At 35.3% G+C, this 23,695-nt stretch overlaps 3 protein-coding genes across 16 annotated transcripts in view; all 3 read right to left on the bottom strand.

Moving 5' to 3' along the window:
* LOC107549115 (C-C chemokine receptor type 6-like) overlaps positions 1–5,791 on the bottom strand; it is a 9,312-nt gene extending 3,521 nt beyond the window's left edge. Inside the window, exon 1 of the mRNA XM_016230087.1 lies at positions 5,724–5,791. The gene's annotated coding sequence lies outside the window, so the exon portion shown is untranslated. The remainder of the gene's footprint in view (positions 1–5,723) is intronic.
* Positions 5,753–19,400, bottom strand: cep43 (centrosomal protein 43). Of its 10 annotated transcripts, XM_016230078.1 has the most exons (21): positions 19,270–19,400; positions 18,626–18,679; positions 18,412–18,466; positions 17,950–18,038; positions 17,625–17,762; positions 17,519–17,551; positions 16,802–16,858; positions 16,462–16,532; positions 13,767–13,828; positions 13,551–13,612; positions 13,386–13,466; positions 10,919–11,127; positions 10,019–10,087; positions 9,742–9,819; positions 8,024–8,113; positions 7,803–7,915; positions 7,119–7,193; positions 6,976–7,021; positions 6,799–6,886; positions 6,262–6,345; positions 5,753–5,816 (listed from the first exon to the last, which is right to left on the bottom strand). In XM_016230078.1, exons 1-20 carry the CDS (start codon positions 19,351–19,353, stop codon positions 6,271–6,273), a joined length of 1,629 nt encoding a protein of 542 aa, XP_016085564.1. In that variant the 5' UTR covers positions 19,354–19,400; the 3' UTR covers positions 5,753–5,816; positions 6,262–6,270. The 10 variants fall into 10 exon arrangements, with proteins under 10 accessions (XP_016085564.1, XP_016085567.1, XP_016085571.1 ...); XM_016230076.1 differs by lacking the exon at positions 5,753–5,816 and having other exon boundaries at positions 6,169–6,345; XM_016230079.1 differs by lacking the exon at positions 5,753–5,816 and having other exon boundaries at positions 6,169–6,345; positions 9,742–9,816.
* A 1,164-nt stretch (positions 19,401–20,564) lies between these two features.
* Positions 20,565–23,695, bottom strand: part of LOC107549112 (myelin transcription factor 1-like protein) — a 58,761-nt gene continuing 55,630 nt past the window's right edge. For all 5 annotated transcript variants that reach the window (XM_016230073.1, XM_016230071.1, XM_016230074.1 and 2 more), the window contains one exon: positions 20,565–23,321. In XM_016230073.1, coding sequence (XP_016085559.1) covers positions 23,181–23,321 — 141 coding nt within the window. In that variant the 3' untranslated portion in view covers positions 20,565–23,180. The remainder of the gene's footprint in view (positions 23,322–23,695) is intronic.

Raw genomic sequence — 23,695 nt, 5'->3', positions numbered from 1 at the left:
ATATATATATATATACAGTATATATATATATATATATATATATATATATATATATATATATTTATTTTTTAATTTGATGCAAATGTAATATATTTTAAATATATGGTGTTATAATTGTACACAAATAAAAAAAAGAAAATATAAAAAAAATTGGAGGATTGAGATCCTGGGTCATCACTGTCTTGTGAAAATTGGTCCATTCTGAAGTCGAAGCTTCAAGAAAGCGGTCCTCTGACACGTTTTATCAGGTGAGTAAATGTGTTAACATCTCATGAAATATAAAACAAGTTATATTGGGTAACTTTTAACATAGAAGATCGTGTTTTAATAAAATATGACTTTGTGCAATGACTATTTTTGTTATTTTTTGTGTATTCTAATTTCCCGCCAGTATACTGTGGCCTATAATACTATGAAGCTAACTGTGGCAGTGTGAACAGAGAAATGTTATATGTCACTTGTAAGCATGTTAGTATAAGGCTAACATTAATGATTTTGAAATGTCAAGGGGATGCTAACCGTTTGTGTTTGGAATAAGAGCCCCGCGTTTTAATTTTTGAATCTCTCCACCAGCTTAGATTATTTTCAATTTTAAGCAACGAACATCACCCTGCCTTCACGGGGGTCCGTGTACTTTTGCGTCCATTCATTTTTTCGTTATTTATCCCAGAAATTAAAATGCGGTTTCCTCTTGTTCAAACTGTGATTAAGCAGAAACATGCCTTTTCACTCTTATTTAATTAAAAATCATAATAATGTTATAAATGTAGTTTCTTAGTGTATATCAATGCTAAATAAAATTTTTAGCGTCTCTATGACTCTAATAGCAGTGGCGGACTGACCATCGGGAGCACCTTCCCTGTGCGTAAATATAATGAGTTAATGTACGTAGTCTATATCTCTCCATCGACCCAGACGAATGGACCGCGCAGCCAACTTGAGTTAAAAAATTATAATTAATTTTGCATGCTCTGGCTCAGTGCAGCCAAAGGCAGTAAGACAATCTCTGGTGCAGCGGCTCAAAAGCGTTCGTCAATGTCAAAATATTTGAAATAGCCAATCAAATTTAAGAAGGCGGGATTTAGCGTTCACAGAAGCTGAGGTAAGCTGCTAAACATGACGAGGCAATTCAGCAGTATCAACTGTTTACGTTAGAAAATTGTTAAACGCCAGACATTAATTTTCAGGGATTGCTGCTGGCCTTTTCGAATTTCTCAGATTTCAATGCCATTTACGTTATTTGCTACAATATACATAGAAACGTAGTAGTTTTCAGCAGACATACCATAAGAGTGAATGTTTGATCTCTGCAAATTTCATGTGTCTAAGAAAATGTTTCGAAAACTGTAAAATTCTCAAATTCTCAAATTCTCAAATTTACTCTAGAACATTGTAAATCTGAAGACTTTCGCCAGCCTCGTACTCCACGCCAGCGCTCTTCTCATCATTGGTCCCATAGTCCATGTAGGGGGAACCAGCACCGAGAGGGCAGTGATCTATTCCCTTTAGATAATGGAAGTAAGTATATTTTCTTACTGACAGTGGTGTTTTTGCAAATGGGATAAATGTGTATATATATATATATATATATATATATATATATATCCCAGACTCTCAGTTCCACCTGGAGAAGAAAAGCAGGCATGAGCTCAAGAATCTGGAAGGGCAACTGACTGATGAAGGAAAGAAGAATCTGATGATCAGTATAACTATGCCAGGCCAATAGTAATACTGTTCTTTCTTCGACTGAGTTTTAAAAAGCTTGTAAAAGCACTTTCAATTCGGCGTCAAGCAGTTGTTTGTTTTTTGTTAGTTTAAGTTTTTCCTCTTTTCCTCGCTTTCCTTCGCTTTTAAATAGCTTGTAAAAGCACCGTATTTTATTTTCACTTTTACATTAGCGGCAATTCAGCGTCAATTGCTTGAATTCAATTCAAACAACAACAAAATTGATTATCTTTACATCAAAGGAGAAAGTTAAATATGTATTTATTCATCATAAAGGCTCTGTTAGGTAAATTACCATCTTATATTTCTAATTTGTTAAAGGGGTCATATGATGCTTTTTTAAAGATCATTATTTTGTGTATTTGGTGTAACAGAATATGTTGACATGCTTTAATGGTCAAAAAACATTATTGTTGGTCCTCTATGCCCCGCCTCTCTCAAACGCTTCGTTTTCTACAAAGTCCCTCCTTCCAACAAGCGCAGTCTGCTCTGATTGGCCAGCTGACCCAGTGCATTGTGATTGGCCGAACACCGCAAGCACTCGTCGGAAATGTAACGCCCCTTACCATAATCGCGAGCTTCATCTTTCAAAATAAATGTAAAGACAGTAAATAATGTCATTAGTTTTACCATCAGTTGAAGCCCGAAAGGGGAACAGAGTCGCGTGACAGACTCAGTGATGAAGCTGATCTCTCTCACACACACACGCACGCTCGCACACACACACACACATGATGTGCAAAACTCAGCATTTGAACAGTCAATAGCAAATACTTAAACTAATAACAAAACAGTAGCTGATTCAGAAGTGCCAGATTGTCATAGCAAAGTCAGAATTACCTCCTCTCCTAGGTTCACGAAACGGTCATCCATAAAATGCATTGCTGTTCTGTTGTAAATAATCTTAAAGGGGTCCTATTATGCTTTTTCACTTTTTAAATTTTAGTCAGTGTGTAGTGTGTATGTTTGGGCATAAAAAAGATCTAGAAAGTTACAAATCTCAAACTCCACTCCAAAGGGAGATATTTAGTTTTTAAAAAAATAAATTTTCAATGCTGTCAAAATTAATGTACAGCGAGTGTTTTATAACGGATGCTCGCAGAAGAAGTGTGTTTTGGACATATGTAAAATACGTTTATGTACGTATGGGTATCAGACGCTCCAAAAAGCTTGTTCTGACTGAGGACCCAGATGTTGACTGATGACATTGAGCCGCCTTCAGATCGCTGAGTTTCCACACATTTAGAATGGTTTCATTTTTCATTAGTATTTTGGTGTGTTTAGTGATTCTGAATGGATCCGTATAGTAGGGGTGTGTGATATTGAAAAAAAATATATCTCAATATTTTTTGGGATTTTTTCGATAACGATAATTAGACAATATTTTGCCGAGTGTGTTATTGTGCTGATATCTGACTACCGTGGACAGCTGCTGTTTTTAATATTCTTCATATTCTGTGTGGTTAGTTCACATCAGTGATAGAAATTAATCTTTACAAATAAGTTTAAATTGATTTTTACCTTTTATGGCCAATTTTACCTTTTAATAAAGCCTTTTTTTTGACTGAACTGAATCATTTAACGGTTGATTCATTCAGGAGCTAAACATCGTCTTGATGCTCAGAGACGCAAAAAACAGTGCTGTAGCTGTTTGGAATTATTTTTTGTTGGTCGTAAGTCTCTTAATATGAACTTACTGTTTATTGAACTGTTGTATAAAATCAATATCACAATCATCCTTATTTTTGAACAAAAAACAGCACTCTTCGTGTAATTTTAACTATATGAAATGATATATATATTATATATATATATATCATATTATATATATATATATACTGTATACACACACACATTTTCTGCCCCATATCTTGAATTTTGGGATCAGTCTTAATGCATTTTAATAGACTGAATCTTGCAGTGAAAGAACACATTCTTAATGCGCACGTGCTCTAGCGTAATGAATGCGTGATGAATGCAACACATTCTTAATGCGCACGTGCTCTAGTCTAGACTTCACGTAATGAATGCGTGCACTCTGTAGGGGTGTTTTGTTTGGTTTTTGCAAAATACTCGATAATGTCAAATTGCACATAGCTAAAACAACAATTACGATATTATCGCAGACAAGATATATCACACACCCCTACCGTATAGTGGCCATATGCAGTCCTTTGGCATCTCCCTGTGGTCGTTTTTGGTATGGCAGGTTGACTTGTACTTGTACTAGTTACTGTATAATCTAGCTTCACATAGTTTTAAGTTGTAAAGAATATCTGCAGTGACCTTCTTGCTAAGGGGGGGGTCAAACTTGAATTTGACTTTTTGAAACTTAAGTCCTGGAAAACAGCCATAGATATGTATACTGTATTTTAATGACTTAAAATGAGTGATACAAGTCTCTCTATCTTTATTCAGGTGCTGTACAGCAGTCAAAACCATCATCGTCAGAGGCTGATATTAAAAAATACCTGAAGAATTATCTCCGGTCTGCTCCCGACAGATGTGGGGGTATGGGACGCCAAAAGGGCCAGACAGCGATTGATCTGTGTTCTGATTCTGAATAGGTATAAGCTAGCATTTACACTACCAGTCAAAACATTTTGAACAGTAAGATTTTTTATGTTTTTTAAAGAATTCCTACTATTTAAGAATTACTGATCTTCTGAGCTTTCTATTCATCAAAGAAAGCTGGAAAAAATCAACTCGGCTGTTTTCAACATAATAAAATAATAATAATAATAAATGTTTTTTGAGCAGCAAATTAAAATATTAGAATGATTTCCGAAGGATCATGTGACACTTAAGACTGGAGTAATGATGAAATTCAGATTTGAAATCACAGGAATAAATTACATTTAAAATACAGAAAACAGTTATTTTAAATAGTAAAAATATTTCAAAATGTTATTGCTTTTGCTGTACTTGGATCAAATAAATGCAGGCTTTGTAAGCAGAAGAGAGTTCTTTAAAAAACTTTTGACTGGTAGTGTATCTACATCATTTATCTACCATATGTTGTTAATCCACCTATGAATTTAAGCCTTTTTTTCATGCAGAGTTAACCTTTGATTTACATTGACTGTAGTCCCTTCAGGGGATAAAAAAATCCAGTTCAAATTTGTATTTTGGAATTGTATCTTGATAAATAAAACATTTCTTACTGTTGTGTCGTTATTTTGGTGGTCTAGAATAGGACATGTGTGGACGTCAAATTGACATCAAGTTTTTGACGTCAATTTGATTTACGTTTTTGACCTGTTTTTTGACGTCAATGTCTGATGTCAATTTGGCATCTTTTTGACATCAATTGCCCACTGGGTGAAACAACAGACAGCCACCCACAGTCTATAAACAAAGCATCAGGCTGCCTTTGAGTTCACATGAACAACGGTTAAAGTTACTCGTCGTCAGGCTACAGAAGAATACCATAATTCCTCCGTTCAATTAGGCCTAAGACATCGAGAGTCACGCAGACCTATAACAACCCAGCTACAACACATAATTGCGAATAACATGCCTTACCTTAACACAGAATCGACCACAGAGTCCAACGTTTATATTTTTTCTACGAATCTTTGAGTTAACATGTACTAAACTCCGAATTGAAGCATACAAATATTTCCAGACAAGTTTTAACAGTTATTTCTTTTGTTCATGTATTTACTTGTTACTGGCATATAGAATTTTGCATTCATTCATTGCTATGAAAAAAGACGATGCTATTTATCTATGTATTTATCTCTCTCTATATATATATTAGTTTTGAGCTATTTTTTTTTTACCTTAAGTGGACCAATATCAGTTTGCAAATCTCACTTAATCACAGATCCTGCACACTAAAATCTTCAAATTTAAATATATACATACCAAGACTAACATAAATAATTTATCTGCAAACTGGGTAATTAAATACATACGTATTAACAAACAGGCACTGACTTACATTTCCACTTAAAAATTTAACGTGACTGAAGTGAAAAAAAGAAGTGACTTACCAGTATCTACACAAACAAGTCTAATAGAAAGCAGTGAGAGGTTTCTGTTCCTTCTGGTTCCTGATCAGGAAAGACAACTTGGGTAGGGCACAGCTGCGTAATAAGTGACAATTTTCCGAACTGACCAGAGGGTGGCACTTCACTGAGAGCTCTATAGGAACATGTAGGTGTGAGTGTGAGACCATCAAAGCTGCCTGCCACACGCACACTGTCTAGATTATGGTTTCATGTAAAAGGTTGATGCTACACCTCAAAAAGAAATATCCAACCGAGCACTTAATGCATGGTTCAAAAAGTCTTGAAGACTAATTTCACTGTGATGTCTGCTACACTTTCACTGACATTAAAACTGTTACACAACTCAACGACTGGTATTATTTTAAATCAAGAAGTCACAATTTGCAATCCTTTCATTTCTGTCCTTCCGGGTTTTAAAAATGGCAATAAAGAAAAACAGGAAGAGTCAACAGTCAGATTGTAATTAATTATTTATTGTCAACTAAATCCATAAATACATAAAGTATAAAATAAGGAACTGAGTTAGATGTCAAGCAACATCTTCCATGTAGTCGGCACCCAAACTTATCTGCGAGACGCTCACATCCTGAGTGGTTTCATCAAGCTAGAAAAAAGAGAGAGAGAGAAACCAAATAAAATGATGAGATTGGAGTCAACAAGATCCAAAATCACAGTCAAGGTTATTATTTTTTGTTATACTATGAGTACTAATGTCACTTCCTCTCACTGCCTCATTGGGACTCTTTAAGTACCCATATTTGCAATTTACAAACATGCCACTCTCACTTCTTGCCTTTTACACAACGCATTCTTATCAATGAGGCCAATCTATTGACATTTGTCCCTCTTCACATAGATTTTTGAAAAGTGGGGCCATAATTAAGTGACATTAAGAATAACCACATCAATGTTGCATTCATGCTGAATTATAAATGTCAATCATGTCTTTACAAGGTTAATAATAATTTATCTGAAAATGATCAAGAACCACAGTCATTTAAACTCCTTCTGAAACACGCAGTGTCATCACAAGTAATGGCACCTTTTTGAAGAATACCTTATCGCTGATGTCAGGCCCCTCTATCGGCACCTCCTCAATCTCCTCATCGATGCTCACTTCACTCTTAGAGTTTTCAGAGCGATGACTGAAGAGAAATGAGAGAGATGACAACACCATCAGAATTCAGACTGAGCAAAAATAACATCTGAAACATCTGACGGGCACATTCTTTACCTGTTGAAGTCATCGTCATAGTAAAGATCATCATCTGCAAAGCATTTTTTTAAAAAGGAGAAATGAGGAATGTGATAGTGAGTAGAGTTGTTTGATTTGATGGTTCAAGTCAAAAATTGAATGTATTATTGAGGAGTTCCTACCCAGCAAATGGGATGCAGTTTTCTCACTTTGGACGGGAAACTCTTTTACACCCTTATCTTTAGAACTAGACGAACCTACGACAGAAATTACAGAGAAAAGATATTAGTGTCAAATTCATAGAAATCTTTAGGCACCTCATGAGTTGATTCAGTTTCGATCCAGAAAGTCACAATCCCACTCTGATGATTCATGTTTTCCTTTTTTTTTTTTTAGAAACCTTTAGTGGGTTAAATTATGTGTAAAGATTATGCATAAATGGCATACTAAAATATGTCAACTCTGCCCACAAACAAAAAATATTATGTATAACATCCGAAGCAGCTCTCATTCTGTGTAATGGAAACTGTTCAGATTGGCCTAATTCATGTGCAAAAACTTTTATTCCCTTTAAATATTTAGTTCATAACTGAATGTAGTTTTTTCCCCATGTTGTTCATGTTAGATGTTTTTATTTAAGGTATTGTAAAATAAAGCTTATTCAGCCTTTTTCTTCTCTGAAGCCATATTTTTGTATGCACAGTTGATCTTTTGTGGTATACATACGTTGCTACAATGAACCCTTCATTTGCAGTTTTTTTTTACATGCTTTTTATTTAATTTAGTGAAAGGTCATGTATAATTTTGGATCGATCCAGAATCATCTGAGAAAGAAATCTTGATTGATTTCACAAATGGCTTGCTACCGTTTTTATCAGATGAATGATCTTTCTGGCTGCTCTCAGAAGATCCTCCCGCACTCTTCAGCTGCGTGTCTGCCGTGAATGCTTTTCCTAAACTGCTGCCCAAACCTTCTCTCCTGGAAAACAGACAGGATGAGACTCTGTGAAGTGCACTGACAGCCATATGAGAATTGGAGGAAGAGGGAAGTTATGGCAGGAGACAGACAGGAAATGGCCCAGCTCACCTGGGTTCAGAGTCAGGGCTGGGCCTGTTACCACAGTCAGAGAGCATGTCCTCTCCATCTCCCTCTTTATCACTGCCTATAGCAGACAGACTGATGCCAGACAGAGCAAGAGTATGTTCATCCACACATACATATAACACCAAGAAGAACAAGGTCAGGGGCATTGAGAGGGAAAGAGAGAGAAATACACAGAAAACACACAGAGCAAATGCAGAGAAGGAAAGAAAGGAGAAGGATAAAGGTCAAAAACACACAACTGTGGTCGTAGTTACTGCACTAACCCTGTACTATGTACTTTTGGTATCAGTTGCTGGATTTTCTTTTTTTACAGTATCAGGTAATGGCGTTAATGTTTGAACATTACGGTATAACTTTATGATAGTCAAGTTGAGACTCAAATTGTTGTGTTCATACCAGAGACGTCGCTAGATCTTGGCAGGGTAATTAATAGACAAGCATAATTCAAAATTGTAAACATCATTGAAATTTATTTGGCAATATTAATAACAAACAAAAAGCATAAGCAATATAAGCAGCCATATGTTGTCATTAGCCCTATTTGGACGGTAATTGTTTCTCCTATGGACGTCTGTAAAAATACATTTCCATATCACCTTATGTAAAATTTATTCTTATTACTCCAAGCATATTTTATCATATATATTCCTATTTATTATTTGATCATTTAAATCTCCTGTTTAAAAATAGGAAAATAGACGTGCTATAATGTTTATATAATTATATGCGATATAGTTGTGTATATAAATAACTGTATATAATACACATTTTAAAATTGTACTGCATACCAGCGGCTGACATAATAAAGAGCCACTTCGAATGTTTGCATGCTTTTCTTCTCTTTCTGCTCCCACTCGCTGTGGTGGAGCAGTTATGAAATATTGTTCTTGTAAATACTTTACAGTGGTCAAAATGGTACTAAACATCGAATTTTGAACCGATTTCTTCTCATAAACTCAGAGATGTGGATTCGGACTGCAATTAAATTACGGGGATTTTTACGCAGATGGTGAGAGAAAAACGCCTACATTTTGTATTCGGACCAAATACAGAATGTGTGTGTGTGTATAAATATATATGTACTGGATGTCATGATATTTTTATGATTCTTAATTTTTTGTTGATTATTTTATTACAGTTTGTATCATCCATTGAATCAACAGCTAAAAAAATAGATCGTGGAAAAATAATGAAAACAATAAAAATAATGATAGTAACGAAAATAATGATAAAATTAAATATTTATTTCATAACATTCTATATATACATAAAAATAATTAATTGAAAAATAATGAATATATATTGTCTGTGCGAACAATGTCAAGCCCTAGCTGCAATCAACACTTGTAACGAAAGTGATGAAATTATGAAAAATGGCTATGTTCATAACACTGAACATAGACATACAGTAGACAATTTATTACACGTGACATTATTTCATCCCTTTTCTAAAATGTGGCTGAGTCTTGAAAATTTAAGGGAGTCAGATCAGTTACTGAATGCAACTGTTACTCTGGTTTATAACTGTACTGTGTGTGAATGCAAAGGTAGTTAACTGTAAAACTGGACTGACCACAGTATTCTGCTGCTGTATGAACATGAACAGCCCCAATGGGAGTAAACAGCCTGATTTTGCACCCATGGGTTAAGATGGATGCAGTGGGCTTGAATGGCAGTGTGATCACTCCATGCACACTCACTCATTGAGGCTAGTGCCCCTCCTCATTTGGGATAAGGATCGCCCTGAAAGGCTCCCTTCCCTCTGCCAGTGCTGACTTCTCACGAGGGGGAAAACACATACAGAGCACAGACACAGTTACAGAAAGAGGGAGGGAGAAAAAAAAAAGAGTGGTAGGAACAAAAAGCAAAAGAGGGACAAGGTGCAACATACAACAAAGCTCCAAAATGTACCTTTAATGTGTCATAGTCAAAATCATAGCAAAATGCGAATACACTCAGAAAACAGGAAGTACTTACTCTTTCTGACTATAGCTTTTTTCAGAATGCCTCTGCCCTGAATAAGGCTTCTCTGCTGAAGACAAACCACTGTTTTCACGTGCAGCATTAAGAGACAACAGTGAAAAGGAGAAGATTACAGGTCAGAAAAATAAAAGCACTTCTCTGTATTTTATCTTAGAGCAGTTATTTAAGGCCTTTATTTATAACTATGACTTAAGGGTGGATGCCTGTCATATTTAAACAGTAAAAAATTAACTACAGTTATGTGCTTCAAAAACATAAAGAGAGCCCAGATCTATGCTTCTGAAATTACAATCAAAGGTGCCAGCGGTTTAGATGATTTCATTTTTATTTGCCCTTTTAGTCTCAGTAGAACATGTGGGAACTGAAACGGTTCTTTTTCAAAGCTCTGAATGAAAATCTGCTGCCACGATGAAAGTCAAACTAGGACTGTGGTAAATGTGCTAAAACTCTCATTTTTATTTTCATATATATATATAGTATTAACAAATTGCTTTTCTTTATCCCTTTGCTAAATGATTTTCTTTCTGCATTTAAATGAAAAAAAAAACATGCCATTAAACAATTCACACTTGGGAATATTTGTATAAATGTACATTTTTGTAGTATTTTATTGTTGTATTTAACTAACATTTCAAACATGAATTAAATAAACACTGTCACTGTTATTTGCGATTTAGGCAGTGATTTATATATTTACACTTCTGTGTTTTTTAAAATTAATTATTTTATTTATTTATTTGATTTTTTTCTATTCATTTATTACTACATTTTATTTTTAAGTGACATGCCTAGTCCTCGATACCAACAGTTTGTCACTTGTGTCAAAAAATGACTTCCTGTTACTTTTTCAGTTTTAACGGTCCACAAGAGAAACCATATTTGATGATTTCTTACCAGCCATAGGTCTTCTGAGGTTTAGGAAGAGGATCATCAAAGAACGAGTCTCCTTCATCCTCATCCTCCAGGCCAAACTCCAGTGGTCTCCTCAGTGGGGTGGGAAGGTTTTTCCCATCACTCAATCCCTCCTCTGTCCCTTCAGACACTTGAACAGACCCTCTGTTCTTCTGAGACCCCAGTGGTTCACCAGGTCTTCTGTCTCCGGCCTATGGGAAAGTCACAATATTATCAACATACTCTAATACCATCACAAGGCCACAAGCGACATATTTCATCTGATGCAATCAAAATGAACAATAAGCATCATCTGTTATGTTCATGTAAACTCACTGCATGTACGATTCAGCTTGGAACCAACAGCTGCCCATTTTAGATGAACTGTTATGTGTACGAAAGTGAGGTGCCATAATGAACAAGAACATACTACAAATCAAAGAAAAATAAGTTCCCTTTGGCCCAAGTGGTTTTAAAACATGACATTCTCAAGTAAAATTTATCTGGGAATTCCTTTGAGTAGATGGTTAAAAGATTAAAAGCAAAGAACATCTGACATAAGTTACAAGAACAGTAGGTTGTTAAAAAGCCCATTTTGAAACTGGCCCACGTTCAGAAAAATGCTGCGTCATTCAACCCACTCACAAATCGATCTATTACTTACAGGACGATTTTCAAAAGAAAGGTTTTACTTGAGATATCCAAAAACAAGAGGTTAGATGATACATTCTGAATCTAGTTGATAAAAAGGTGTTAGTAAGTGTTAATTCATTTATTTTCACAAAAGTACTGGGTGATTAGCAGAAGCCTGGTCAGTATCTTTGCTCTAAATCTTTTTGAAAAGACTGATCTCATCTGTATTGTGTATTAGCTTAAATCTGCTCTGCAATAGCCAGTTTACTATATCAAGATGGTTCCAATTCAACCATGGGCTACGTTTAGCACCGTTACACATACAAGCACTTTTTGCATCTCAGGAATTTTGTCTTGGGACATGAACTTCCACTTGCACGTGTGATAACAGCAATGGGAAGGAGCACAAACCAAATAACAGCCAAATGTGTATAGACACCACCCATTTATGAATAATTTACGAGATATAAAGGAAGCCACATGGTTGAGCTGATCAAAAGCTCCTGTATCAGAGCCGACGCATGTGTGCTTTACCTTTGGGTCAGCCTTTTCTTCCTGCGCTGAACTGTGCTTAACAAATCCTTGATACCTGGGTATCTGAGCACCAGAATACAGCCATCAGCTTCCCTTTTACAACAATGACACGCTACCCTCACTAAATCGTACACGGATATGGATGGAGTGAACAAAATGAAAACATATGCAAAACAATGAAGGGAGGAACTGTTATAGTAATACAAACACACAAAAACAACTACTGCATGCAACAAAAATGCACGCAAAATTTTGTGATCTGATACATGGAGTAATGTCTATTCAAAGAACTTTCAAAAAGATTTGGACAATTTTAATCAAAATTGTCTGTTTGACCTTCCTAATGGTATATTATGTAGAAAACAAATATGATGAATAAATGTAATTTAATGTAATTTTGAGAAACATGGGAAGATGGAATTACTTTAAGAATGAATTGTTTTGTTCATCGAGGGTCATAATAAACAAAATTTGAATTCTTAAAAAAAGAAAATGTACATATAAGCATCTTCATCTAAAATAATCATTTGGTTGTATGAAAATTCCCATAAATTTAAAATGTTTATATGTTTGAAATTCCCAATGGTATGGTATGTGGAATAAATATAGTGGATGACTGTCAAATAATTCATAAATATATTTCTTATAAACGAATGATGATCTGTTCTTATAAATTTTATGAAGGCATTGGTGTGTGCATAATATAAGCAGCTAAATTTAAAACAATCCTTTTGTTCTGGGACAAAACATTCTGTGCAGGTCAAAGGAACCTACTGCCTACACTTTGGTAAAACCCCTTCCTCATTTGTGAGTCAAACTACAATGACTACATGAAATTACTACTGTGTATCATCCACCATCTAAGATATAACCCACGATATAAGATATGCAGATAAATCAAAGGCAGGAAACACACCTACCCAAAACTACACCACATATCTTCTTTTCATAAAAACTAATGATGCTCTGGGGTTCAATTTAAGGAGCTGGATGAAATGAAATTAGAACGGATGAAAATTGTGCATGCTATAAAACATACATTTTTAGTAACATATTGCAGGTTTGGCATGTAAACAGGCCAACAAAAGCCAGCTGTGGCTTAAATGTTTTTTTTTTTTTTTTTTTACATATACAGATAGATGAAATATAGACTAATAGACATGACAAAAAGTAACTCATATCTGATATACAAAAAATGATCAGGGATTATAATCTTGACAGAAGGTGAGAGGAAATTGTGTGTGTGAAAGAAAGATAAGCAGAGACAGAGAAACAAAGAAAGAAAGACAGGAAGTCAGTTTACCTTGCTGGCGGAAGACGAAATGATTTTATCTTCAGTAGTTTTACTTGAGGCGTAAAGTGCATCGCTACTGTCACTGGTAACCTGTAAATGATATTACAGGCCTCATTACCAAAATCACAAAAAGGGAGTGCTAAAAGAAATCAGAATGTGTTCAAGGTTGCTCACCACACTTCGACACTGAGTGAAAAAGCATTTGTACATTCCCAGGAAGTCCTGAAAGTCTACAGCTACGTAAAGTTAAGAAAGAATAAAAAAAAGAAGTGGAAGACAAAATTTTATTAGCAACTACTGCAGTTTATTTGTCAATGAATGACAAGTTTACCAGACATACAATTTGCATCCCTAAATGATTGAAAACTAAACAAGATCACAGAGACTTACTATTCCATGTGTCCTTGCCTTTGGCTCTAAATTCCTCAGTGACGTAACTGTCCAGCATGTTTCTTTTTATTTGCAGACAAAAAACAAACATATTAATGAAATATGTGGCCATTCACAGTAACTGCAACCAAAATGGCTAAAGCTACAGTGCATTAAGCACAATCAACTGACCTTTAAAAATGATCTTTTGTTAGGAGACCTTTATTCTGGTTCGTGTGCAGAAATCAGTAGTGGACAGTAACGGAGTAGTTTTACTTCGTTACTGTACTTAAGTACATTTTTCAAGTATCTGTACTTTACTGGAGTAGTTTTATTTTGAGTAACTTTTACTTTACTACATTCCAAAGCATAAGATCGTACTTTTTACTTCACTACATTTCATAAAACATATCGTTCCTCCTTATAATATATCACGTGCTCTGACACGCAGAAGCGATGTCTGATTCAAGAACGAACTGATTCTTTTCAATGAACCTTTTAAATTGGTTCGCAAATCGCACCAAACGATTCATTCACGAATTAGAACCCTATACAGTCTATGGAATGAACCGATTGCAGCTGTTCTCGAGTCGACCATTCACTGATTTAAAGGGGTCCTATTATGCTTTTTCACTTTTTCAACTTTAGTTAGTCTGTAATGTTGCTGTTTGAGCATAAAAAAGACCTGCAAAGTTACAAAGCTCAAAGTCCAATTCAAAAGGAGATATTTTATTTAACAGAAATCACTTTTCAAAAACTACAACGAATGACTCGTTTGGACTACAATGCATATTTTCCGGGATTTGTGATATCACAAATATCGACGAATGGGACGAGACCTGGTTGAGCTGCACTAGAGAAGGCAACGAGTGTTATCACTATGTCGGAGACATGCTAGCTTTCCCAAGGCAGACGAACTTAGAGTGGTTACAATCATCCGGGTTTAAATCGAGCTCAAATTGATTTGATATTGACGCAATATTTACACACAGGCGGCTATGGTAAGGGGCGTGACATTTCCCGACCAGGCACCGAGTGGAGCCAATCACAACACAGACAGGGCCAGCTAACCAATCAAAGCACATTTTGTATTTCAGAAGGCGGGCCTTCATTTGATACAGGAACTATTCGAGCCGTTCATGCCAGACTGGGGAGAGCTAATTATTGTAACTGAAAATCATATTTAGGTCAGAACTGTCAGTTGTTTGTGAACTAAATCTGCTGTAAAGGGTGATCTATTTAAGCCCACTGAAATGTGAATGCAGACACATCAACATCAGTTTCTCTATGTTTTAGGTTAAAAAACCCCAGAAACATTAAAATAACAGACTAAATAAAATAACTCATGCACATTTATATTCACCGCTGCCATAACGTTAACAGTTTTATTAAAATGCTACCCATTTAGCCCTATGTGAAGTCTGTTTTTATATTGTTTGTCAGCACACATAGCCTAAGTTACTATGCATCTGGATCAACTAGCCGAGTAGACAAATATAAATGTTTATTCATAACCATGCTGAAAATAAGTCAATAATGTTAGCTGATGCTAACTGTCTAAAGAGCTTGATGGTGCTAAATTGAGGTAATTTAAAAAAAATAAAGTCCAAATATTTTTATTCAACCACCTAGATCAGGGGTGCCCAACCCTGCTCCTGGCGATCGACTGTCCTGCAAAGTTTAGCTCCAACTCTAATCAAACACACCTGCCTTTAATTTTTAAGTGATCCTGAAGACCTTAATTAGTTGCTTCAGGTGTGTTTGATTAGGGTTGGAGCTGAACTTTGCAGGACAGTCAATCGCCAGGAGCAGGGTTGGGCACCCCTGACCTAGATAGATAACATCTGAGAAAAAAAGAAAGGATGTGATGTTCAGAACATGGTAACTACAATGATCAATTATCTAATTATCTAAGTGGGAAGTGATGCCCTCTGGGGGCATTTGGCCAGGGGTGTTTTTACACCACAGACAAGGTTTGAGAAGAAAAAAATCATTATGAAAATCGAATTATATTTTCCTTAAAATGTTCTTCCTAACTTCAGGCCTTATTCTCATGTCATATATAACTGTGATGTTCTGCAAAACAAAAAGCTTTAAAACACTTTTTTCTTACTGGTGAAAATCAGATGGTCAAATCTGTTTTCTCTCAGGTACATCGCAGTGTAAGCTTCACAGTGAACATTATTACATCACTCTTGTCAACGTAGTCCATATCCAACAACAAAAATATATCTTGACTCCATATAGTAGTTATTTTGGGAAAACCCCAGGTATTTTGAGCAGTAGGATTATAAAAAAATATGGCCTAAAATTACATTAAGTAGCCTATATAAAATTGCAAAATCTATCTATCAGTACTTTTTTACTTAAGTACATAAAACAATCTAGTACTTTTGTACTTTCACTCGAGTAAAATTGAAAAAGGAGTACTTTTACTGGAGTAATATTGTATTATATGTATCTGTACTTTTACTCATGTACTTGATTTGTGTACTTCGTCCACCACTGGCAGAAATACACACTGTTCCCAAGTCATGAGAAAGACCATGACCACAGCGTCATGAACCTCAACCAGACATGATTATAGAAGAGCAAACCAACAATGTGGGAAGATGTAAACACATTCAGTCATTACATAAATGAGGGTTTCGGTACCAGTAAATTCAGGCATTTCCTAGAGTTCGTGGCATTCAAAGTCCACAATGCTGAAACAAACCTGCTGAACTGGGGAAAAAGATCAGCGAAAATGCCAATAACGGCTTCTCTGTTGATCTCACCACTTCTGTTCTGTGAAGTCAAATCAAAAGATATAAATTACTCAAAGGTTTTTTTATATTTAACTAGTCATTTGGTTATTAACTACCAATTTATTATTATATAATAATTATAATGATTTATGACCACACTAATAATACAATTAATAAGTATAAGAAAATAACTAATGAATATTCATTTCAAAATAGCAGTATTTTAATATTTACAATTATATATTATATGGTATATTGCATTAATTATTATTTAATCAATAATAAAAAAGCAATAATAAAAAAAGTTACCTTGTCATGACTGTCAAATTTTTTGCGGGCATCAGCAATTTGACGGGGCAACAATTCCTAAAAAACATTCACAAACATTACTACAATCATTGCAGATTACACTCAGAATAAAATCATTATACAAGTCCTTTATTCCTTGATTAATTTAATATTTATTTATTTTTAATACAAAATTGTCATATAAATCACATGTTTGAGACACATGTGCTCAGCTTGTGCACTTACAAATAAGACAGGATATCACAATGTACAACTATGAAACTTCAGCATTTGAAGTCTCATCCGAGATGACAGCAGTCATGCAGCGCTACGGGCTTGATTAAACAAATGCACGTAAGGTGCCCACAAAACAAGACAAAATGTCTAGAAGTAGGACAAGCTTGTTTTGCACAAGTATCTTAACAGGAAAACCTTTTTTGCAGCACCACTTAAAGATGTTAATTTACATCATCCTTCCCTTGTGTGACCTGAATAATTTGCCTGGGGTTTGTGATGTGTGGGTAAACTGGTGATACGAATCAACCCGAGATGTGCTCTCCAACCACAAGTGAAATAAGTGGGTTAGCACTATTACTAGTCTGTGACTGGAGTTGTTCCTGAGAGTGCATCAACCCCACCTGTGCTTACTGTACGTGTGGGTGCAAAATCAGGTTACAGCGATATCTAGACAGATAACATGGACTGGGCCTGAGCCAGTCAGCGGTGGTGGTAAAGTACCTTGGGAAAAGTTCTCTCAATCAACCGATCTCCCTGAGAAAAGAAAGACAAGAGTCATACTATCTGAAAGACACAAATTAATTTAATGCAGAACATCAAAGATCACCTCTGTGAAAACGGAGGTCTTGTCCTTATGCCGGCCCCTCTTCACCAACTCTAGCAGGAGAGGGGTGTTTTTATTCACCTCTGTTCCTGATATACCAAGCTCTTTAGACAGAGTTTCACGACTGTCAAGCCCATTGAGCTGAATAACACATAGTACGGTACGTTAGTTCAGATGAAAGAGATTTGAGGTCACAAGAGGACATAGCAGAGCAAGAACATTCAAATCAATCAATCAATCCAAAAACATTTACATGAATTTCTGAATGACATCTTCAAACTGTGTATCACTTACAGCGTTGTATATTATATAACACTGACTGACATACCGTACTAATTTCAGGTTGAAACACAGCTAGGGTGAAGTCTAAATTAAAGACTTGCAGGAAGTCAGTTACAAGACCTGCGACCAAGCGACCTGCAAGAAGAGCAAGACATGCTGAAAATGCATAATTTCTCAAAGCAAACATTTAGAAATGCAAGCAAAACATCAGATGAAAAAAAAGAATAATTCACAGAAAATCATGTAGTGTATGATAGGCACAGATTTTTTATGATTCCATCCATTCAGAGAATATTTAACAATAGTTTCATATTTTGAGTTGATTTTAGAACACATTGTAATTTCTCATATAACTATTAACAAGTTTGCAATTGTATGATGCCTAGTGTTTTAAAATCTTTCCAGATTTTAAAAAGCGTGTAGTTTATTACAACCCAAGTCATCATCACATCAAAACAAGACGGAAAAAACTAATAACGAAAGGCCTTTTTATGGAATTCATACTTACCATCCTTTGTGTTGAGGGACTTTTTGAGGTTTTCATTCACAAGAGGTGTTTTATTCTATTCAAAAGAGTTGACATCTAGATGACACACTGAATCTTGCACAAGTAAAATAATGCTCATGCAAAAACATACAGTTAACATAACAGCATTTAATCAGCAAAATATATAATTTATGATGAATTGTTTAAAAAAAATATTAAAACTATTTATAATTACCTCAACTTTGTCCTGCTCTTCTAGGGCAAGAAAAACAGCTGCACGTAGCTCCGCCTGTAACCCAAAAAAAGAGACCTATCATCACTTCATTTATCCTTTATTCAGTCATATTTATAACAGTATAGCACCAAACAGACTCATACAGTGAATCAGAACCGCTCAAACCACAGATATGCAATTTAAACTGCAGAGTCAACGGAGAAACACCTTTATGTACAAATAGGCCTACGGCATATGATCAGTGGCAATTATCATATTACAGGTTAAACCAGATTACTTCTGGCCTGATCATTTTAGATGACTTCCTTAATACCTGTGAGTACAACACCTTACCAAAATAAAATAAACCAACACCTGTTAACTAGAAAACATGCTTTGATTTAATACAGCCAAGATAAACAATAACACTGTAGGTCTCATCTTTAGTGATATGAGGAAAAACAGGTTTTATAAGAGAGCAGTGTCATAACTCAATGTTGTCACACCATTGGCTGTTGTCCATTTGCTGCCCATAACAACTTTAGCATCACTATGCTATGCTAACAAACATTGCACTTAGAATATAAAATATGTCCCATATGAGACAGAGATTACTCCAGCCTCATAAAGACTTAAAAATTGTTTCGAAACAGACAGGAAAATACCTTAATTTTATTCAAAACACCGCTGTTTTCCAAGTTTTGGATCAGTAGATCTCTGAGTTCCGTGTCCTCTTCCGTCGCAGACATCTTCAGTTCGTGTCATGTGACTATAGGCTGGAAACCTGCGCACCCTGGCGGCTGTCCACGGCATTACACATGGGTTCATTATGGAGGTACTGTATGCTTGTGAAGTTGTGCTACTACACTTAATATGTTCAAACAACCGGCGGTTCAAGATTTGTCTGCTCTGTCTGATTCGGCAGTTAGTCCCTCTTGCCATTAGGACAAATGGGAATCCGAACAGATAGCTCTCTGCAGGTAGGCCTATTAGACATAGAGCTCCCCTTAGCTCATGAATATTAAAAAGGTCATTGTCAAGATGCTTGATGATTGTCCTGCGGGGTCTCGATACGCTCTCTAATTAATATTCATGAGTCAAGCCTTCAACGTAGTTATAATTTACTTCTAAGTAGAAGTAACTGTAGTTAGTTTTAATTGTTCGTGTCAAACGTTTTCAGTGACTACTTCCATTTTTTCTCCATGACAAAAAAATCAACAAATTGACTTAAAAAGATCTGTATTTCTGAAAAAGCACAAAAACATAAAATACAAAGTATGCCTTTGTATTTAACTATATAACTATAACTAAAAGAGGGCAAAATTATACAATATATTTGGGTCATTCCTGTTATGTAGTAGGTCCTACCATCTACTCTCCTATATATATGCCAATGTTGTAATTTTTAATTTCTATTTCTATAAAATTTCTATTAAGGGTATGCCATATCAATGACTATTAATTATAGCTAGACTACATAGCTACACAATGGTAAGAGAATTAACAAGATATCTAACTGGTTTAGTAGGCTATCATCATAATTGTAAAGGGCCTGTTTTGTCATTAAGGGCTATTCAAAAGCATTTGAGTATTCTGACAAAATAAACACATTTCCAAGCATCATAAAAATATTTAGTATTTCATTATTTTATTGTAGATGTTTTGCAAGCAGAACATATAATTTCTGCAGGGCTATTTTGTAATGGACTGTAATGTCTAATTTTTCTATCTCTGCTGCCTTTGTGGCATGATCAGTCACATGACATGAACGCCCATAAGCAAAGATGATAGCCTCCAGGTCACATACTGTACTTCCAGGCAACTGCCACTGAGACTGATGCATTTTTTTTACTCCAGGTATCATATAGACCTCCTTGATGCAAATCAGATAATGATGTAACATAATTTTAAAAAAGTAATTGCGAACCTACGTTGAATAAAAGGGACATGTAATGTGGCAACACAAGTTTTATTGAGTAAGAGATGTCAACACCAGCATGATAAAAATTGTACAAATTTCACATTTTCAAAATGAAATATCACTGCAACTTGTGATCTTAAACACTTAGAGCAAAAAAAGTGTCATACCAACAGAAATCATGCCATGTGGTTGAAAAATAAAAATGAGAGAGAAAAAGATAGCTAAAGAGCTGGATAGAGGAAGAGAGCAAGAGACATTAAGAAAGCTATGCTTCTTTCTTTCTTTTTTAATAGAAAAATCCTGGTTTAAAATGGTTAATTAAAATCCATTTGAAATGGAAACTTGTAACCTGATGATTTCGCAATTATTAATAAGAAAAGTATTCTGCATTCAAGCATGTGACACCATAGATAGAGTTTTCTAGTTAAATAGTCACAGATAACCTTTTGAAGTAGATAGTACAATATGTGCCAACTGAAAATGAGCAGTGGAATTGTGCTTAAAATCCCCTTTCCTGTCAAATCAGTTATTATAGTGAATGAGAGGATATTGTATTTTGCTATCAGTGTGAAAAGCGTTTTTATCTTGGAAATAAGCTGCATACACAAAGCTTTCGGAGAGAGAAATGTGCTGTGGTCGGGGAAGAGATGTCTGGATATTACAGAACGATAAATAAGAGTGACTAGCACCATTTGCATGAGCTCTTGGAAAACATAATGCTAGCCGTAATAATAATACAAAATCATAGATTTCTGAAGCAAAGCCCCATGTAGAGCATCACAGCAACAACCAGAGTCATTTCACACTAAAAATCACCGTGACAGTTTCGACTCATGCTCGATAAATACAAACAACTTTAAAATCCACCACTGAAAATCAGCCCTATTTGTGACTTTGCTTGATGCTTTGAATGGGTTTTGACTAAATAAAAATGAAAGGGGGGTTCCCAGACTGTACATGTCCTTAAAATATTATGGAGGAATATGAACTGGTCGTGTCAGTAAACCACCCTCTGAACGACTGAAACTGCCCATGCGCAACTATAATCTAGACCCGTGCCACGCCGTTTCATCGTCTAATTATCAAAAATGCTTCCTGCTTCAATTTCCATAATTCTTAGAGCTTAAAGTGCCGCTGATTTCTCAGAAACGTAAAAAATGAGTGATGAAAGTGAATCGCAGGTTACCACAGAAGGCCAGCTGACCTCTCTTAATACTGTATAATTGATTGGAGTTCACTAATTGTAATATGATGAGCTTGCATTGCTGATATAGTCGTATTTGTTGTGCACTCGTGACCAGATGAATCTCTACATGATTGTTTGGACAAAATCTACAAGACAAGTGCTCCATTACTATGACACAATGTCGTATGGGTGGTGACATTAACCCTGTATATCCAGCACACTGATAAACTACCATTCACACAGATTTACTTCCTTCAAAAGAAAAAAACTTCCCACAATTCAAACGTCTGGGCACCTCCTTGGTCTCCCGAAACAAATAAAAACACCAAAACATGGAAACAAAGGTGTCCCTGTGCAAAATCGAACATGAGAAATGTGAAATCATAATGCATTCATCCTTTTGGACTTGATCACCCATGTTTAAACCCTAAAACATGACTGTATTAAAAGATTTATATAAAACTTAATACTTTACATTTAGTAAAAAGATTCATCAGCTTTCTACTATGGTAAGAATAAGAAATTGCATATACCCAAACTTTTGCATCCCATATCTAAATAAATGATTGATTGGTTATCATATATTGCTGATATTCTATCATACTACCACTAACATTTTACGATCATTAAATTAAGAATTAATGTTGGATTGTCTCCTTGAAATTTTCTGTAGTTATTGGCCTTAACCAGCATTACATTTAGAGAATGGACTTTGAAAACATTTGAAAAGTTATGAAATACTTCTTGGGATTTACACCAGTGAGTTTCCGTGTCATGATGTTTGCATTCACAATTTTTTTTCTTATTTTTCCATCTATTTCGGGAATTAAAACGAGAAAATAATAAAAAAAACAAACAAACAAGCAAAAATAAAAACAATACACATACTGCATTAGAGTGCCCACAGTGACCACTATAAATATGATTTCGGAACCAAAAGACACGTTTCTCAATATTTTTACAAAATGTACCCAAAATCGAACCACAAAAATGTATCACTGTACACCCATTGAACAGCCTGCACAGCACATTAGTTCTCATTAGCTCCATAAAGAGAAGCTCAGATTGAAGCTGATTGCCCTTACATTCCCTCAATGTATCCCCTCTGCACCTCTTTAGATTTAAAATAATGGATGGTTTTTGTTTACAATTAATAAATACATATACACTAAAATGTGCATACATTAGCAGCTATAAACAGTACATCACATTATGTCAGGTCATATGAAAAATGTACAAAACATGAATGGTCCTCCAAACATTTGCCATCGGTAGTCGTCATCTTAAAGCAAGGCAACAAATAAGTTATGTATTTTTTTGTCAAAAGCATAACAGAATCATAAATAATGCCAAATAATGCAATAAATTACAGCAGCAAAAAAATCATACTAGTTATCCATACTTTTTACATGATGGGTTTCTTTTGTTTCTTAACGCTCTGATCACATGACCCCATTACAGTCGCAAAGCTACACTTGGATGCCTTGAACCGCTTGCTTTATGTTCTCCAAGAGGGCCTTGTTCTCCGGGCTCTGGTACTGGTCCTGGTGAGTGTACATATCTGTCAAAGTGCTCACATAAGTGTCAAAGTTTTGCTCGTTCATCGGCTCCTGTGGAACAGATCGGGATCATTGGAGATCGAAAAAACACATAAAGTGTAATATGTTCAATCAAACACACAATCAAAGCTTAAGACAGAAAGGGAAGGGGAAACAGAATATATTTAGGGAGGAATGATCCCACAAAACTGCCTTTAAAGCTAAATAAAAGCTAGGGTTTTAGAGAAAATACATCTCTTGAAATGCAGGGCTTGACCAATCACATTAAAATGGTCACTAAATCAAGCGTAAGACTACTATACTGTTTCTAAAAATATATATCTGATGGATAACAAAAAAATTAATGCACATACATTATGTATGCATGCACTGGTGTGAGTTTCATGCTCGTGAGTATGCAGGTAATACTGGCATTCACAAGTGAT

Source organism: Sinocyclocheilus grahami, unplaced genomic scaffold, assembly GCF_001515645.1.
Source record: "Sinocyclocheilus grahami isolate Dianchi unplaced genomic scaffold, SAMN03320097.WGS_v1.1 scaffold362.1, whole genome shotgun sequence".
NCBI lineage: Eukaryota > Metazoa > Chordata > Actinopteri > Cypriniformes > Cyprinidae > Sinocyclocheilus > Sinocyclocheilus grahami.
Note: the sequence above shows the minus strand (reverse complement) of the source record. Positions and strands in the feature narration are given on the sequence as shown.